Raw genomic sequence first — 20,119 nt, 5'->3', positions numbered from 1 at the left:
TCGGACTTATTCGTTGATTCGGACTTGTAATTTTCGTGTGCAGAGATGTCTAAAACATGGCATTGTTTACTATTTTACGTAGATTCCCCACCAGAAATTTGAGTTGCAATACCATTTTGGTTGCAATCGATAGTAAAAATCTTCGCTCAGTGTCGTACATAGTTGCTACCAGAAAAAGATGTAGGCTATCATGATTATTATATTAAAGAACAACCCATAGCCTCTTTTATTGCTTTCAAGTTCAGTCTGGAGTCACTGTTGATTTCCTTATTGTTCAGTAACCACACTTGCACTTTGTAGTGTCACGATTTGCCATTCGTTCACAGTACAGAATCAGTGAGCAATAGTATTTGCTGGTATGAAAAATGAATGTACAATCATGGGTCATGATCTCATCACTATCAGTGGCACAAAAAATAACTGTTGCTGTTTGCCTACAATGTCACTCTAGAGTCAATGACACAAGTCAAGTTGTTGGCTTCACACTGAGTCAATGACAAAAGTCAAGTTGTTATTGGTCACCTGTTTGTATAGGTCCCTGAGTAAGGCATTACAAAGACAAGTCACCCTTTTATGCCCCTGGTAGGATGGCATTTAGCTGTCTTACTATCTGTCTGTCACTCTGTCCTTCAGGCATTCCATATTTTGGACATTTTTCTTTTACGCTTTAAGATATTTACCTTATATTTGGTGTGTGAGTCTACCTACATGACTTACAGTTGAAGTGTTAGTTTCATTCTGGTCCATCGATCTTTGGCGAAGTTATGGGCCATGGACTTTTTTTTCTCTAGAATTAACGTTTTCCAGAGGGTTTTTTACAAAATGTTTTCAGATATTCAGCAAATTATTGGTTTGTGAGTCTACCTTCATAACTCAAAAATGAAGTGTGATTTCGTTCCAGTCTATTGATTTTTGAATAAGTAATACTAATACAGTATGTTTGTCATGATGTTTTAAATTGGGATATAGCTGTTTGGCTTCAAAGTGCCAGATAGGGCATTGTGTTACGCAGACGCAGGTCTTGTTCTTCCTGAATTTAGTGTGTTTTTAAAGACAAATATTTTGTTACTTTAAGCTAAGTAATGACTCGCAGATTTTTAGTTTTTACTCCTGCTTATGCAGAGGCGTATTTAGGTGGGGGGCTAGGGGGCTAAAGCCCCCCCAGCTGGCTGGCTAGACACGATTTTTAATAAAAATGAGCCCCTTACAGTTTCAGTCCACGTGTGTATTTCCTGTCATATGTCCTTAATTAAGCCATAAACAGCTGTCGATTTGTGTGATTAGCCCCCAGGCATGTGTACAGACGATCTAACCTTCGTCAGCTAAAGTGCACGCTTCATTGACTGTAAGTAATAAACTGCGCTATTTGATTGGCTGAAGAAGATACATTCAACTAATGAAATTCATCCATACATTTAGCTATTGATAAATGTTTACAAATGGCTGCCGCATGAGACTTGTGAAAAACAATATTTCAATTTGTAGCAATTAAAGAGTTTAGACGAACGCAATGGACAATCATAACTATTTTTTCGGTAATTTCTTTGATGAATTTTATTGGTATTAGCTCTTTAGAGTGATAATCCTTTTGAGTAACAAGTTATTGCCAGTGAAATTCAACTGCACACTTAATGAATGGCAATTATGTTTTTGATTATTTTTTTTTTTACAAATCGGGCTAACTGCTTTGATGTTCATCCATACTTTTTATAATTAAAAAAGACTCAAAAATGAAGAATTACTTTGCTATATAAAACTAAATCATTTTCTTAAAGCGTGACAACATTGAGGCAGCAACACCCGAATTAAACTACACAGAAACCTAACGACTCCCTTTGTTAACACTTTTGTTAACGAAATGGACACCCGATTCAGTGATTGCAGACTAAGGCAGCCATGGGATTGAAATTATACCTGAACAAATGTGCGCCTCTCCTGTCAGTGCTAGTGACCTTGAATGGTTCATTGATGATCTCCCTTCCCCTCAGTCCCTCCCTGCTGAGTTGCACTTTATATGGCAGGCTAGGTGGAAAGGTGTACCCAACCCTCCTACTACCCTTCAGGGCTCTGTTGCATATTGTGATTCCCAGCTGTACCTCATCATTTACACTGTTTTGTCCATAACATGTGTGCTCCCTGTTACATCATGTGAGTGTAAAAAGCGTATCAGTGCCCAAGGACTTGTTTAGACAAAACTAAGATCATCAATGGGTCAGGACAGGTTGTCCGCTGTGTGCCTGCGTTCCATTCATAGGGACATGGACATAAACATTTTAATGTTGTACCTAAGTTGACCTAGTAGGATATCCAACAAGGTTAAATAGGAGGTCCACCCATCTAACTCTGTTAAAAAAGTTATGGATAAAGATAATGTCTCCCACCACTTTAGTGGTTTGAGAGACATTTGATTTACCTCTGTGTGTCTGTCTGTCCGTACATCTGTCACACTTGATGTGTGAACTCAAGTTCTTATTTGTTTTACATGCACTTTTATCATGCAAAATGCTGATTAGATAGCAGGAAATCGCATCATTTCAAGGTGCCATTAAAAAAATAAATCGTCGACGGAAGGGGACACCCCTCCCGCACCCTCCCCTGTTGAGCCCCCCCTCTGAAAATTTTCTGGATACGCCTCTGTTATGTAACCCTCAATGAGTTGGACAAGTACAATTATTTTTCAAATTAGCATTTTGGTGTTGACCAGAGTAAGGCACTTTGACCCTTTGGCTGTTTATTGGCACATGACCTAATCATTCTAGTAATTTCTACTATGGATCACTAAATGCTGTTTACTATGAAGCATTTTTTATGCTCCCCCAAACATTTTTTTGAGGGGAGCATAAAGTCGCCGCTTCGCCTGTCCGTGCATGTGTCCGTCCGTCCGTGTACAATTTTTGTCTGGGCTATTTCTCAGCAAATAATGACCGGAATTCAATGAAACTTTATTGGAAGCTTTACTACCAAGAGGAGATGTGCATATTATCAGCGGGTTGTGGTCGGATGATTTTACACAGAGTTATGGCCTTTAAAATTTTCCATTATCTGTACATATAGTGCAATTCTTGTCCGGGCTATTTCTCAGCAACTAATGACTGGAATTCAATGAAACTTTATGGGAAGCTTCACTACCAAAAGGAAATGTGCATATTATCAGCCAGTTCTGGTCCGATGATTTTTCACAGAGTTATGGCCCTTTGAAATTTTCCATAATCTGTACATATAGTGCAATTCTTGTCCGGGCTATTTCTCAGCAACTGATGACTGGAATTCTATGAAACTTTATGGGAAGCTTCACTACCAAGAGGAGATGTGCATATTATCAGCCGGGTCTCATCGGATGATTTTTCACAGAGTTATGGCCCTTTGAAATTTTCCATTGTACATATAGTGCAATTCTTGTCTGAGCTATTTCTCAGCAACTTATTACGGGAATTCAATGAAACTTTATGGGAAGCTTCACTACCAACAGGAGATGTGCATATTTTCAGCCAGTTATGGTCGGATGATTTTTCACAGAGTTATGGCCCTTTCAAATTTTCTATAAACTGTACATATAGTGCAATTCTTGTCCGGGCTATTTCTCCCCAACTACTGACTGGAATACAATGAAGCTTTATGGGAAGCTTAACTACCTTGAGGAGATGCGCATGTTATTTGTGGGTTCTGGTTAGATGATTTATTTAGAGAGTTATGGCCCTTTGAAATTTTTAAGTTGCTATACCGTCCATTGTATTATTTTGTCCAAACTTATGCCCCTCAAGACGTTTCCTTTTATCTGAATATATAGTGCAATATTGTGACAAAAAAACTTTGGGGAGCATCACCCGTCTCCGACGGTTTATTGTTTATTGTAGGTTACGCCAAGCCAGCAAATGATGAGAATTTTAGGAACATGACCAAGGCGGAGTGGGAAGAGAGACTGACGCGTCAACAGTTTTTGGTCTGCAGGGAGCAGTGCACAGAGCCTGTAAGTCACACAAACTAAGAAAGCATACTGTTGCACTCTCACAGTTGATAGGATTTGTATATGAACAGGTGAAGAAGCTCTGTGATATTACTTTTTACTGTTACAATGTTGAAATGGCATTCTCAGAGTAACAAGGTTTTGTTTCTTATGCTGACAAATTATCAATATCTCAATAAGAAATGTTCACCTTTTACTTGAGCATATGGTAAAGGACACATCAATAACTGGAATACCTATGTTAACTCTTACAAATCTCATAGTCTAGGCAAAATTAATAATACTTTTTAGTAGAAAATGCCACCTTTAACTCTAGCAATCTTTAACTGAGTTACTCCAGCGCACATTTTGGTCCCAACTTCTATGTATTATTTATGTATAACTCAAGAGGTCATTCACACCTCTGTGTTGGACTGTCTGACAGGAGTAAAACATCTTGTTTAGTTTAACCTATTTATTAGAGCTAGATTGCATTCAAAGCCTAAGGCTTATTTGAAACGCTCGCAAGTCCGCGTCCTGGCACTAGAACCAGTAATTGGTGTGGATGGGGGAAGTCTTAAGAACACCGCCACAGTGATATCGAACCCTTGACCCCCAATAGCTAGGCAGACACCATATCCACTACATCACTGTGACCAATAAACCTTGTGATAGCTGCAAACAGAAAATGGGGATGTGTTCGCAACACATGTAACACATTAGAAGAATTTAGTTCGATTGATATCCTCTAATTTTGATGGAATTTATTATTTTTAATATCAATTTACAAATTAAAAATATAATACATTGGTGTATTGCATATTTTTTGTTTAAACAATGTATAATTATCATCAAACATTTATTTATGTCGGGACCATAAATTATAATTTATCTGAAAGTCTCTTACATTTTAACTTTTCCTTCCATCTTAAAGTTTTGATAAGTATGATCAGGAAATCTAGATACATTGAGACATTTGATAGCTCGAGCATTTTTGTCATTTATTTTTAAACCTTGATCATGCTGAAGACTGCAATTACAGTTTTTCTATTATGATTTCACTAAATGTGTGTTTCTCCCTCAGCCTTTCAGTGGCCAGTATAACACCCACTATGATCCAGGCATATACCACTGTGTGTGCTGTGGAGCAGAGCTCTTCAGGTACACTATAAGCATTTTTCTAAAAAAAATAATTGCAATATGCAGCCAGCACAGTCGGATCTGGGGCTACCCTTTGCTAAATAATGTCATGCAATTTAAACTGAAATGATCTTTATTACTTGTGGTAAGCTATTATATTTCCATGTTCAAGCCTGTTGAACTGAAATGATCCTTATAACTTGTGGTAAGCTATTATATTTCCATGTTCAAGTCTGTTGAACTGAAATTATCTTTATTACTTGTGGTAAGCTATTATATTTCCATGTTCAAGCCTGTTGAACTGAAATGATCATTATTACTTGTGGTAAGCTATTATATTTCCATGTTCAAGCCTGTTGAACTGAAATGATCATTATTACTTGTGGTAAGCTATTATATTTCCATGTTCGAAGCCTCCTACATATTATCAATGATACATACCCCAGTATGTACAGTTACAAACAAGGTGTAAAACAGATATATGCAAGACACACTACAGACAAGCATTTAGTACATGAAATATACTACATTAAGTGCATACAATATACTCATATATACAATGTTCACATTTATTTGTTCAGTATACACAATGTGCAAAAGTTTTATAAACAACATGTAATAGGTGACAATTTTTATGACTATAAATTGGCAATCAGCTGTTTAAAATAGCATTTTTTGGACTTTGGAATAGATATTTTGATATTTGTATTGTTATTTTACAGTTCCAAGGACAAATTTAATTCTGGGACAGGTTGGCCATCATTTAAAGCTGCATTCAAGAGTGATAAGGGACAAAATGTCATTGAACGGCAAGACAACAGTCATGGAATGTTAAGAATTGAAGTAATCTGCAGAAAGGTATATGTGCTGTGAATTGCTACATGTATCAAAGCAAAACATGACTGGTGCTGTATTATGCCCGTTCCCCGTTTTGCAGAAGAGTTTTTTTTATTGCAAATCTTATTTTGATCAATAATCATGTTGTGACCTATTTTACCCTGAATAAATCATTCATAATTTTTTCAAAATGGTAGATTACCGGTAGTAACAAGTGGTCAAGCATCCTTTTGCTTTTGTGTTTTCAACTTGTAAAGTGCAAAGTTTAGTTGTCGTAAAACCCAAATAAACAAGTATAGATTATGATTGGTAAAGATCCCAAGTGCTTTAACATTTGAGCCTTGTTCTGAGAAAACTGGGCTTAATGCATGTGCGTAAAGTGTCATCCCAGATTAGCCTGTGCAACCTGCACAGGCTAATCAGGGACGACACGTTCCGCCTAAACTTGATTTTCGGTAAGGAGGGACTTCATTGAAACTAAAAATTCCATAAAAGCGGAAAGTGTCATCCCTGATTAGCGTGTGTGGACTGCACAGGCTAATATGGGACGACACTTTACGCACAAGCATTAAGCCCTGTTTTTTCAGAACGCAACTCATTTATTCAAAGTTGACAGAAAATGTTTTTACAAGCTGTTCTTTTTTTTATTCCCCAATAAATTTTATTGGTACATCATAACAGCAAAAACAATAAGTTGTCATTAACCCATTTATGCCTAGTGGACTCTCCCATCCTTATAAATTGGATCAATTTATTTCCAAAATTAGGAATGTCTAGTATATTTATTTTTATATTTAGAATATTTCTTACATAAATTCCTTTCAGCTAACAGTGCAGACCCTGATGAGAAGCGAGACGCCACATCATGTGGTGTCTCATCTGGATCTACGCTGTTTGCCAAGGCCTTTTTTCTAGACGCTAGGCATAAATGGGTTAATAGCCTGTCATGACTGCTTTAATTGTCACAATTTTGTATTTCTTTCAGTGTGACTCCCACTTAGGGCATGTTTTTGACGATGGTCCTGAACCGAGTGGAAAGCGTTACTGCATTAACAGCGTGGCACTTAAATTCACTCTTGAATCTCAATAACTTGTGAACATTGAAATTCTGGTTGTTTGTTTTTTAGATAACCCTTGAATAAATGTCTGTTTCATGGTTTTGATTTATTTTAATGTGTTCCTTGAATATGTTTTTAATACATTTTTTTTATCCATTTTACAAATTTGTTGCAAGTACCTTAATTAAGGTTGATGCCCAGTTTAAAGCAAAATTTATTGTTGGCGATATTTTTTGACATCCAGCTCCAGCTGGATGGCACATACAGCATTTAATATATAATACATGTCTCTGAATTTTAAGACATTTACAATGACACTCGCGTTTGTGTTACTCTGGTGACTTTTTGATCTTGTGTGTCTGCAAATGGCTGAAGTCACCCCCCTCCCGCATCTGCCCCGATTCACAGTGAAGTGAGTGTGTGGGAGTATGCTTGAATAATTGAATCAATATTTAAATTTGTCAGTCTGACTGTATTTCTATGTGTGTCTTTAGACACAACTTTGAACTGAAAAGTTCTTCAAACTTGCTAGAATTGTTTTTGCTAATATGAAGTTGTGCATGTGCGATTTTTTAACATCCTATAAAAACATTACAAATGGTTATCTCTATTTTCAACAGATGATTGCTGAAACATTATAATTGTTGCTAAAGACGTATAAGCACACGCATTTTCTTTGAAACTTCAGCACGGAGATGTGCAATACTTGGTATAGAACATTGTATATGTGTCAAGTTCTGAGAAAACTAGGTATAATGCATGTGCATAAAGTGTCGTCCCAGATTAGCCTGTACAGTCCGCACAGGCTAATCAGGAACGACACTTTCCGCCTAAATTAGATTTTTGCTTAGAAGAGACTTGGTTTAAACGAAAAATGTCATTAAAGCGGAAACTGTCGTCCCTGAATAGCCTGTGCGGACTGCATTAAGCCCAGTTTTCTCAGAACGCGGCTCATAATGTCCCTCTAATTAGTTTCATCAAATTCTGAGGTCAAAACTGGCCGCACTCAGAGGGGCAAATTGTTTTGACTTATTGCGAAATAACTTAGACAATCTTCTCCTCTGAAACAACAAGGCCCAAATATTTAAAATTGAATACATAACATTGTATTGTGGTTCTTTATCAACTTTATTTAAGTACATGTTATTCCAAAAGGTCAAAGCTGGCCACGCCCCAAGGTCAAAGTTCAGTGCTTCACTAGTTTCATTTTACTACATGTATGCGGTGTCTGAGAGTACTTGTATTCACACTACTGTTCTTATTATTAGTTGGTAAAACTTCGCGATCCAACGTCATTGGCAACTATCATACTAAGACCCAAAGTCATTGACATTTATATTTAGATCGCTAATCATTGGCTACTACAAAAAAGGATATTTGTGAAAAATGTGATATGGACGTTTCGTGCCACTACCCGTTCGTGCCACTACCCATTCGTTCCACTGATATTCAATGTTCATGTCACATACAGTACTATACTATATATCAGTGGGACGAATCGTCCGATCCCTCTCAACACAACTATTAGTGTCCCGAACCGGATGTGGCAAGATACGACCATCAATCAATTAGCATATTTTTTGGTTTAGCAGAAGAAAGAATACCATAAAACTACTATCAATTGAATCGAATATTTTAGTTTCCATTTGAAATATGTCGTTCTATAGTCCTAGTTGAACGGTCAAAGTCGGATTTTTAGAAGAAACAACACTTTTTATGTTCTTCACACCGTCGCGACCATCATTTTTGTTATGCCGTAACTAAAGAACGACGTTCCACTAAGGAAGACTTTGTCAATGAAAAACTAAGTGGAAACAAAACAAAAGGTCTCGTTTAATCGACCAATAATCACCTTCTTTCATAACTGACATTTGGACGTCGAGAACTACTCACTTAGATTTTTGGGTCTTCTTGGTTAAACTTAAAGCTGTTTTAGCCATACTTGGTGGATTTTAATCAAAGAAACAGGGTTAAATCATAGATGGGCGATGCCTGATTGCAACCAAAACGACATATATGTGGAATCGTGTATTTTTCATGCTGTTGCATAGTGTTATTCAATACACCTGTTAAATCATCGTTGGATAACCTTTTCTTTTATCATATACACAGTATAAGGGCCAACATTTTTGTCAAGTACCTGTTGCCAAGTTTATGGCTAAGTTGAAGGGCACATAATTCAGGAAAATCTCGATCATTCGGCGTGAAAACATTTTCTTGCACTTTACACTTAATGGGCATTAACTTTTGCCATTTCAGTTTGATCGGTTGATAACTGTTGATGAAGCTTGCTTCTTATTTTATTTTGTATTACCGGACCTACAAACCGACTTACAAAGTGATTCCGATACTCCAAAATCTAATGTTCCCCGGCGTCAAAGAATTTGACCAACCAACAATGTTTCTATGTTTACGTGTTTGTAACTTATTTTTGCTTAACGAGTTTAAAAAAGAAGTTTAGGTGCTATTGATGTTTACAGGTACAGTTTCTAAATTGATTTATTTGCTTTTTAAAATGGAGTATAGAAGTGCAGAGTTTTTATCACACGCATAATTTTCATTATTATTGTAATATTTAATATTTGAATGCATTTTGTAGGTGTAAGCTTAAACCAGGTTATTACTTCCAGGGAAATATACATATTGATGAAATTATACAGCAACACCACAATTCCTCAATGATGTACCAAAAGCAATACGACTGTCGAAATTTATAATACATATATCTAATCCACGCAGACAATCAGAGTGGAACAGTGGAACAAGTTTTTTTCACAGCCAACAACTGTAAAATTGTTAGTGATTTTAGTGCCAGTAGCTGATCAAGCCGATAGACGCCGATACTATTTATCGACTTAAATAAGCAACTTCTTTGCCAGGTACATACATCGACCTTTAATCACCATTAATACCATTTGAAACGAAACAGAAAAACAGGTCAATAGTGTTATAGTTAATCTATAGCTACGTAATGGTTTTCGGTGGCCATTTTTTGTTGCGTATCTGGCTCACCAGAGTTCGCCGACACTGACGCACCTGAACGCTTTAATTCAAGGTAAATGTGTTTTGGTTTTCCGGTAACGTCATCGTTCAGATATCCACCATCGTCGGAAGCAAATGATCTTTCCTTCTTTTTTCTCGATACATTTGGCTGCATGTAATCGTCAGTATAATCGAGTGGCTCCGCTTCATTCGGATGTACATTTTCATGCATCATGTCAACGGTTATTTTTACTGTGTTCTTCTTCTGTGTGTGAATCACTTCTCTCTTAGACATTGCACCTGGCTGTTCAGGTTTATTCTGTTCATTCATATTTGACATGTCATTTTCAATGTCTGCATAGTGATCTCTAGTGAGCATGTCATTTTCAATGTCTTCATAGGTATGCCGACTGACTTTGCTTGGATTGTTGGCATAACTGACATTCTGCAATTGCAAAAATACTTAAACAAATATAGATACTTCAAATTTTTTATAAGAACTGGATTTTTCGGTTTTGTAAGCGAAACCATACCCTGAGCAATAGGCCGTGGTGCGCATCTCCAATAGTGTCGTATCCAGTGTTACCATCTGTGAATTCGCTTCCAAATGAGAACGAGTTCACTCCATAAAGAACGTTACTGACTTGCGGGGTCTTAGATTTATCTGTCAACCTTGGAAAAATCATATGAAAGCATAATATGTTTAATATGAGGTATTTCTCAGAATATATATTTTAATCCATTGTATAAAAATACAATCGCGTAACATTAACAGCGCACTTACTATAAATCTGCATTTAAAAAATAAATACATGATAACGTGTTGCTTCTAGTGCTTACCCAACGTGACCTCGACAACAGGAGATTACATTTCTACGCATTTCTTCAGATTTCAAACAACACGATAGGAAGCAGGTCAAGAAAATCAGGAAGATAACACCTACCACGATGCCTGCTATGGTTCCTCCTTAAATATTAAATGATTTTTTTTTGGATTTCGATAACATCCAGCTATTTTAGCGAAATGAAATACACGCTCAGACAGATGACTCGAACTGCGTTAATTTTGACGCATCGTACGGAAAGCAAATATGAATCTTATATTAGCCTTTGCTTACCGTACGTTATGTTTGAATGAAGCACTACACTCATTACGTTTTTTATTAAGTTAAGAACATGTACTTATCCTATTTACAATTTACGTATGTATTATCTCATATGATTTCATTCCGTTCTTTTTTAGTTTAACATATGTATGCTGCTTCAAAACAATTAAAGCCTCTATAAGGCTCAAAGTCAACGAAAATTTCGTAAAGTTTTTCATAAAATAAATTTAGCACATTTACAATCAGTGTTCCTAATGGCAAATGCCAAAATTTCAACGCCAGATGTGGTCTGGTAAAATAAATGTTTGTAGATACAAAATGCTCGTTTTTTTATTGTTTTGCATATTTCATTCCATTTTAATTTCCCGCGAATATATCTATTCATACGACACATGAAAACTAAAATGGTACCATAAAAAAATATTTTGTATCTACACAAATCTATGTAATCATACCACATCTAGCGTTGAAATTATGGCTATTGTGATAAGGAGCAGTGCTTGTTTAGGTGTTAACTTTATTTTACGAAATACTTTGCGAAATTTTCGTTGATTTTGAGCGTTATAGAGGCTTAATAATTCGTTCAACATGTGGCTTCATGGTTAACCTGTGATACGATGTGCAGACTTTGTCGTGCTCTCTTCTGCGTCGTCATATATAACTGAAACATAATAGTGGATGCTATTGGTCAAATTTGAATCAAACTGGTCAATAGGTCAAAATATAATCAGTAGGTTCTGAATGAGTATTTTGTAGTTCTTATCTGTTAAAGGTTTTGCATGAAATCCAACAAAACGCATTGATAAATATGTGTAAAATTAAAAAAAAGTCAAATAATGTACCTCCAATTGTGAAATACAAAACAATACTTAAAAAAAGCTGGGTGTTAAGGTCATTTGGATTTTTTTACCTGCTTGCCATTTCATTACAAAACCTTTACTCTGAACGGTATCGTCGGTACGATATACCATGTTTATAGTGTTTGACCTTGTTGTCAGGGAAACACCTCTCTTTTGGCCACAGAATGATTTCTCTGGCCCAACGTTATCTGTTATCTGATATTTAAAAAACAAACAAAACTATAATTAGGTCTAAAGGGGCCTTTTCACAGATTTTGGCTTTTTTTATAACTTATTCATTAAATGCTTTATATCGATAAATGTAAACATTGGATCGTAAAAGCTCCAGTAAAAAATCAAGAATAAAATTAAAAAAAGGAAAAGAACATTCCCGACCAGGTTTCGAACCAGTGACCCCTGGAGTCCTGCCAGAGTCCTGAAGTAAAAACGCTTTAGCCTACTGAGCTATTCCGCCGAGTACACATCCTGAATGTATTTTATACATTATATAAGCAATCTTCGTAGTTTCACAAAATTTAACGGCAAAAACAGAACTCTCCAAATTATTCAATCGTTTCGCGTTGCAACGCTTTATAATTTTTAGGTTTTAAAATCGTCAGAAGATGCATATAATGGCTCTATTAGACCATGGTAAATGTTCAGTATTACTGTTTCCTCACAAATATCATAACTAAAACGAAAATTTGCGAATCTGAAACAACTTTTTTCAATTTTGTCAATTTACCAAAGCGTGAAAAGATCCCTTTAAACAAAATGCACGTATTGAACTATTTGAGTTTCATAAATTGGAATTTTTACTTACTGAAATATTCGGTATCCGGTAAATGACATCACCCATTCCAAGAAATGGACTATTTTGAAGGAGAATTAACCGATTCTTTTAAATATCTCGCGATGTAGTAAAGACATGATATATCACACTTTCTAAATGGTATTATACGAATAATCAAAGTAAATTATTTCATATATTTAATCACGATTTCAGTGCGAAAACAAATGTATTGATAATTTGTTGTTATACATATTTTTTTAAACTTATGTACATTCTAATATATAAATGCACGTGTGTATACTAGTCGAATATATGTAATATACTCATACCGTCACTCGATCATATATGCAGGAGTCACTCAGCTCTACATCAAGGTCAGCGAGTTCAAGATGGACGACCATGCCTACCGGTACGAGTATTCGCCATTTACAAAACAAGGATGCTCTGTATTCTGGCGATGAAATAATCCCGCTTACCCCAGATATTTCGAGACCGCATGTAGGTACATCTGTCATTTAGATAAGTGCTAATTCTCATAAGGGTTTCTTTATTTTGGAATGATTTCGTTGCAAAGTGCAATCACGTTCGGTAATTACAAAAATTGCTATTATTCTAAGATGACTGATTTGCGAAAGAAATGAAGAGAAATCAAACTACCGAATCAATGCAAACATTATTCGTTACAAATTATTAAACAGTTGTATCAATAGGGCCTCAGATTATTTATAAATCATAATGAAAATCAATATACTTATATGAGTATTATCTTGTTAACTATAGCAAATTTCCATGATTGCCAACGTATTCTAAGGTTAAGATGAGATCGATAGAAACATCAAAGGCTGTAAAAGATATTTGTACACACATAAACATACAAATTACCAAAACTGCATATAAATGGGTTGTCATCTGTGCTGTTCTTCGGGTAGATGTTTAAGTCATTCGCCACATAACTTACACGAGGTTTCCGCTTGTAGTCTGGAAAACATAAGAGTATAATTAGTAGAAATATATTCAAAGCAAATACACTTACTGCTCGAGGCTTATACATTTGCATGGATGTATGTTGTGATTAATTTAGGGCTTAATGTCAGGATTGACCTTACTTGAAATCGGTTCAATTAAAGCTAAATTGTTCACAAAATAGTTTTATTGTTAACATGATAAAATTTGTATAGAGCTCCAAACTAACAAGATTCAATAATTGTCAATTTACGTAGTACGTTTTCACGCGAGCCTCGAAATCATGTTTAAGATGTCTCACATGTTTGACCTCTGTACCTCGGCTATTAAATCATATATGCCACTTCGATTCTGGTATTGCATCAACCAAGTGGTGTATTAAATAATATAATAAGTCGATATCATGCTTTAACCAAGCATTATAATGTCGATCAACCATTAAGCGGGACACAAGTAACAAATTGAAACTCGCACAAGTACAAAACCAAAGACATGATTTAGCATGATAGTAGCCCAGCAACCATGTTTCTAGCAACAACCATGTTGGAAAAGCGTTCTGTTATCGCCATTCTAGCGACCCGAGCTATTGTGTGATAGGAATCCTGTTGGCAAGGCAAGTCACGTAAGGCTGTGACCTATGCTGACGTCTAATGTTTTAGTGATGTGATATAGGTATTGCCTGACCTGTATTGACCATCGGGCACTTGTCTTAAATAAAGGCTTACGATTGTTTGTAAATGTTTTGTATGTTGATGTCGTTGACAAGTCAATTTCCCCTACACTACAGCGCAAGGCAATAAGCATAACCAGACTTAAACAAATAACGAAAAAAAGGAATCCAGCATTAATCAAAACAGATGCACTATCGTTCAAGTTTAATATGAAAATATTGCGATTCAAACAAAATACTGATACACAAATAATTTTATTCATTTACAATTCAATCAAAATCAAGTTTATAAATTGTGTAATATTCACCAGAGCAATATAACGTTTTGAAGCTTTGTGTACTGACATATAAAAAGCCTCACAATTAAAAAAGGTTAAGTATTTTTTTAAAGAAAACATTATGAGACATCTGCGAAAAACGAGTATTATTACACATTATTTAAAATCAGTTAAATGTACAATTCTATTAACATGCTGCCCTTTTTTTCGCATCAGCTAGATGTAATACCAGAAGTACAGTTTTCCGTAACTTGAAAATCTGTTCAAAGCTCCAAATACATACACGACGTCTTGGACCATGTAACATTTCGAACTAAAGATGTCCAATATCTATCGCCTTCGAAAATAGCGATGTGTTTTAAGTCAGGAACACTTGCAAGGCCGGTGCTGTTGGCTTTGGACGAGCAGAAGGCATTAGCCTCGACCCAACTGAGGGCAGCGTTGAAACCAGGAATATGCTGTGCATATGTTTGGTTTGAACCTGCAATGCGAGCGAAAATGTGATATTAACTTGTAAGATTTTGCTTTTAGTAATTCAGTTTGGTTGTTGTTGTTTTTTTTGCGCCCGTGTAAAACATCTTGCGGGGTCAGTAAGAAGCCGCGTTAATAATAGTATTAGTGTTATTGTTTCTTAACAGTACATCAATACATAGGACAAATGGATGCGTAAATGCAGATTTTGTAATCATTGTACGTAGGCATTTATACGTTTTAAAAAGTGATGTAGAAACTGTCTCAATTCCAAAAAATATATAAGTTAAACACGAACCATTTTCAATTGCACACGTGAAACCGTTCTGATCCTGGCAACTCGTTACTTCTAAAAATATGTTTTTGCCTTTCGTAACGCAGTGTTGATCTTTCAAATTACCCACTGGAGAGTTTTGCTCATCATCTGTGACAATAAATGGGTTTTATAGCAGGTACATTGTCAACAGCAATACATTAATTGTTAATTACGCATATGTTCACAAATGTTAATCACATTTCCATTAATATAATTGCAATTTTATATTTCCAAATGAAGAAATATGTATCGTTGTTAACCTAAGTACATTCGATGAACATGCAAGTGGAAACAGCAAATTTAACCTCTTACCACAGCTGGTAATGAACCAATGCTAGAAATTAGAATAAATTCTTTTTGTTTCAGAAATCCGTTTTGAAAAATGACAAGTTTAGCTTACTGAAAAAGTAACTTTCATTACATTAGGCTTTTTAGTAAGAAATTTATATGCTAGATAACTTATTTTCCCGTCTTAGAATGCTTTTATGTTGTTTCGGCTAATAGTCATAATCTTCAGAAAGAGGTAATAGCCATGATCAAATGTGTCTCGTTTTGTTCATGTTTAAGTGAACTTTAACTTATAATGATGATGATGATGATAATACAATCACCAGTTGCATTATGAAAGTGAGAAACTTTAACTCAACAACGGCTTACGTCTTTCCCACAGAATATAATAGTCGTCGAATTTGTCTTCTGTCCCGACTTCCATGAAGACGTCATAGTAAAGTGGACATGTTGCCATGGCGACTTTGCGACCTACACTGACGTCTGAACAGAAACACCGTTGCCTCTGTAATCAAGTATATGTTATCAAGCATGAATCATAGTTAACGCTGAGCTGTGCCGTTTGAATGAAGAATATCATGTACATGGATCTGATAAGAGAGTTATTTTCATATCATGTTATTTTACCGGATATGTTGTTTTTTTGTTAGATGGCATGCTATTGGAGAGTTGACCAACGCATTTCTTTTAGTATTCTAAACGTGTTTAGCAATAAGCATAATGACACAAAACAATGCATATGTTTCAATGTATTTTATTGGAAAACGGTTGTTTATATGTATAGGGAGTTATATAATGATGAATAACTTCTTACATTTGTCAAGAAATATTTGTAGGAATGACACAAAGTCTCACACGCCATTAGCTGTTCTTTTTTAGTCATCTCGTAAATCGTCATCGAACCATTGCGTACAGTCACGTGAACACAGCCTGTGTTAGCGAATATATGTATTATAACGTTATGTATTTAAATTTCTGTAAAGCAGGTGAAGTGGCATTACAATCATCATAATGTGTGAGTCCCATTAACAGTGTTATTCTTGTGCGGAATTTTCAGTTACGGGTTGGAAACTAACCACATTTTAAAATGTAAAGCTAATAGCTAATGGTTTCTTCCCGCTTGTTTTGTTTACTTTCTTAAGCGGTTAAAATCAGAAAGAATTATGTGTCGATGGCTGATCACATTTTGTAGAGCTTTTAAGTGATATAATATTATGAAAATGAAAGTGCATGCACTGTTTCGAGAAGTATTTTACAACAATAAACATATCAATAATCACGTTTTAATAACAATCCTTCATATTATTTCTGTTTTCATTTGTGAAAGTAACCGCTATTTGTTTAGTACATCGAAAAGAGGTAATCTATTGCGTCTCCGCGTGAATTTTAACGAACAGATGTATATGAAGCAAATGAGACTTATGAACAAAGTTCAAATAATCTTTGGTACTAATACTAGAAAGCATTTACCTTGCAGCCAAATCCAGTTAGAGAGAGCTTTATCCAGCCATATTGCTGTATTATCCGACATTGTTATTGCTTTTAGACTCGTACTCAAGACTTTTGGATATGACGTAATCAAAGTGCCGCCATGTTTACTGCAAATGCCGTCTGCCTTTGACCAACTTATGCGTTCTTCGTGGTACTCGTAGACTGTATCGATGGGATGTGCTTTTTGTCATGAAAAATTAACAAAAACGTTTTTTCCAGAATTTACATATACAATATCTGCATTTTTTGTGTATGTGTACATAACTAAACACCGTCAGCTCATTAAGTTTGTTGATTAGCATACTTTTCTGGAGGAACGTGTATGGCTTTACTGCTGGTGAATTGAAATGTTCTCATTTTCTATAAACGTATTCTGTTTGGCTCTTTTGCGAGAATATGCAATTGTTATTTTATCTTAAAACATTCATTCAACACTTTAGACGTGTAATATATGGCCATTATAGAACCCACATCGGCAACATGTTAGACTAACAACACCACTGAACATGATCGCTAAATCAAATTGGAAAAACGAAATGTCTTGCTCAAAGAAAATGGTAGGTTTTTACAATGTAAACGGAAATATTATGATTATAGTAAAAACACACTGCTTCATACTCACATCTATTAATTCGGAATCTCATTCTGTCGTTTCCAGTGGTAACAATCTCAATCATAGTTTCACCAATGTCTATCGACTGTGTTGAATTGTAATTTCGAGAATCAAACTTGTTCACATGCTGATGGAACACCTTAAAAATGTATTTTTACACACATTGTTATGTTACAATTATAAATCATAACACTTTCTGTTGTAATGCATAATTCACCTTTCTGTGAAAGTGCAACGGCGGCATTACTATGTTATTTTTAAATATAAATTATGTTAACGTGATTAAGTTTTTTGCTTGGAACTTTCGATCATGTTCTGCATAAAATATTAGTATGCGTGTATATACATTACCGTGATCTCATTACTAACCTGCACTACCGCGTCATTTCGCCACACGTGAATGGGCTCTTCATTTGGTGCAAAAATGCTCCAGCTGCAAACTGCGAATTTGGCGCTGTACACGTAAATCACGTGTGTCAACGAATCATAGCTTTCGGTGCAGTTGTGGTCTGTTAACACAAGACAAGAAGGAGAATAGTGTACATTAAATGGCATGTTCGAATTTTCCTCATTACAGTTCAGTCTTATGTTTTTTATCATTAAGAAACGTGTCATGTATATGAAAAACAACATCACCATGCATATTTTGGCTGTGCTAAAATTATATGAAGATATTGGGTGAGGGTTTTGGATGATACAAGACAAGATGAAATGACGCGAGACTTGCGTATTGCGAAATATTAAAAGGCTATGCATGCGATCATTATATTTATTATATGTACTAACATAATATTATTTTTATCATTATGGTCTATGCTCATGAAACATTTAACCAGCGAGAGGTAAGTATATTGACAATCGTTGGTTTTCGATTTTCAGATTTTTCGTTGCTTACTACACGCGACGTCATAATTTATGACGTCGAATTGAAATCTATAGCGTTCCGAAAAATGTATAGAATTAAATTTTTACGGGAAAAAATATTTTTTTAATGAGATGGGTTAATATCCAATGTTGCTGTAGTGAAAAGCACCACATTTTTCACAACAGCAACATCAACAAATTACTTATCCGGTGTTTAAAAATCAACATGAATATTTGTGCTTGTTGTTTAAAGCAGAAAAACACACTTATTTTCATTTGCTTAACTGTTGTATTATACATTTATATAAAATATTTTTTCCCTCACGATTCCGGATAAGTACTATTTTTACAAATGCGATAACTATTGGTAACATGTATACCACTTTTGACACATACTGGTTTATTTGGTACTTGAGCCTGTTTCAACATTTTATTTCACAATCGGCATGAATTTCCGGCAAACCAAATAATGCTATATAAAAGAATGAAATATGTGTGAGTAAATACCGATTTTTTACTTACAAAGAACAACCTGTGTATGGACCAACTGTATTGCCAACAACGAAAGTGGAACCAGACTCATCACTCGCAGACCCATTTTCCTCTGTCATAAAGCTATCTACTTTTACTTTCCAGCATCATAACTTTCAATTTTAGTAATAGCCAAAACTGGTGTTGAGTGTTTAACATTATAAGTATATATGTATCTATTTGCAGTTTTCTTTGAAAAGTATTAATAAAAAACAATAAAATCATTTACAGTTCAAATACGAACCTTATGTATAATGGCGTACATTACAAAAAATAAATGCAACCATGCATTAACAAAATAATTCTGAAATCAACAAGTTAAACGTTTTAGGAATTACCATAAAGAATTATTGGATTATAAATGCTTTAAGTATCCTAACTCGTACGTGCATGATTTAATATTATTCGCAAACTGATTTTAAATAAAATTTTAAACCGCCATATTTCGCTGATCCCATCAACAACAAAAATTACATATAGTAAAAATATTTAGTTTAGACAAAACATATGTGTAAACATTGCAACAACTTTTTATTTGAAAAAATTATACATCCCGGAAATGATTTTAACCTTACACAAATGTACCATACAATCCATATATAAATATGGTTATCATGTAAATGTTCTTCAAATTTCACTCACTTTTAATTGTGTTGCTTTAACTAAATAAATGAAAATTCGTAATCGGAAAAACGTTTATAAATCCATAATGCACAGCTAAGACCCTACGTTTCAAATGAGATGTTTTAGATAATACGCCGTTCCCTAAGTGTTGTCAAGTGTTACATCCTTCTCAACAACACGATCACAGTCAAGTCGATCAGTGCAACAATTAGGTATACCGAATGTTTCCGCTTGTAGAGGACAAAAATCAAATCAAAGTACTGACAGTACTGGTGTGACGATGCTTTTGAAGAGGATTGATATAAAAGCATC

General features: G+C 35.1%; 2 protein-coding genes across 3 annotated transcripts; one reads left to right on the top strand and one right to left on the bottom strand.

Annotated features, from left to right (window-relative positions):
- The first annotated feature begins 5 nt into the window (after positions 1 to 5).
- LOC127860093 (peptide methionine sulfoxide reductase MsrB-like) lies at positions 6 to 7,076 on the top strand. Of its 2 annotated transcripts, none has more exons than XM_052397896.1 (5): positions 6 to 180; positions 3,855 to 3,967; positions 5,028 to 5,104; positions 5,806 to 5,941; positions 6,906 to 7,076. In XM_052397896.1, exons 1-5 carry the CDS (start codon positions 57 to 59, stop codon positions 7,008 to 7,010), a joined length of 555 nt encoding a protein of 184 aa, XP_052253856.1. In that variant the 5' UTR covers positions 6 to 56; the 3' UTR covers positions 7,011 to 7,076. The 2 variants fall into 2 exon arrangements, with proteins under 2 accessions (XP_052253856.1, XP_052253857.1); XM_052397897.1 differs by lacking the exon at positions 6 to 180 and adding an exon at positions 246 to 356.
- Positions 7,077 to 9,858: 2,782 nt separating this feature from the next.
- LOC127860998 (uncharacterized) lies at positions 9,859 to 19,883 on the bottom strand. The gene is made up of 16 exons (XM_052399324.1): positions 19,826 to 19,883; positions 19,175 to 19,373; positions 18,158 to 18,297; positions 17,798 to 17,927; positions 17,155 to 17,355; positions 16,499 to 16,614; positions 16,054 to 16,189; positions 15,379 to 15,504; positions 14,893 to 15,090; positions 13,581 to 13,676; positions 13,028 to 13,206; positions 11,977 to 12,121; positions 11,674 to 11,727; positions 10,801 to 10,927; positions 10,494 to 10,632; positions 9,859 to 10,405 (listed from the first exon to the last, which is right to left on the bottom strand). Exons 2-16 carry the CDS (start codon positions 19,248 to 19,250, stop codon positions 9,932 to 9,934), a joined length of 2,337 nt encoding a protein of 778 aa, XP_052255284.1. The 5' UTR covers positions 19,251 to 19,373; positions 19,826 to 19,883; the 3' UTR covers positions 9,859 to 9,931.
- Between the last annotated feature and the right edge of the window lie 236 nt (positions 19,884 to 20,119).

Source organism: Dreissena polymorpha, chromosome 15 (assembly GCF_020536995.1).
Source record: "Dreissena polymorpha isolate Duluth1 chromosome 15, UMN_Dpol_1.0, whole genome shotgun sequence".
In the NCBI taxonomy this organism is placed as follows: domain Eukaryota; kingdom Metazoa; phylum Mollusca; class Bivalvia; order Myida; family Dreissenidae; genus Dreissena; species Dreissena polymorpha.
This window is presented reverse-complemented; position numbering and strand designations above follow the sequence as displayed.

Coding starts and splice junctions, on each gene's coding strand:
- LOC127860998 (XM_052399324.1), bottom strand. CDS start 19,250: ATGGGTCTGCGAGTGATGAGTCTGGTTCCACTTTCGTTGTTGGCAATA. Junction 10,928..11,673: donor GTCTGCACATCGTATCACAG/GTTAACCATGAA, acceptor TTAATATTTAAG/GAGGAACCATAGCAGGCATC. Junction 10,406..10,493: donor ACCACGGCCTATTGCTCAGG/GTATGGTTTCGC, acceptor TTGCAATTGCAG/AATGTCAGTTATGCCAACAA.
- LOC127860093 (XM_052397896.1), top strand. CDS start 57: ATGGCATTGTTTACTATTTTACGTAGATTCCCCACCAGAAATTTGAGT. Junction 5,105..5,805: donor TGTGGAGCAGAGCTCTTCAG/GTACACTATAAG, acceptor GTTATTTTACAG/TTCCAAGGACAAATTTAATT. Junction 5,942..6,905: donor TTGAAGTAATCTGCAGAAAG/GTATATGTGCTG, acceptor TATTTCTTTCAG/TGTGACTCCCACTTAGGGCA.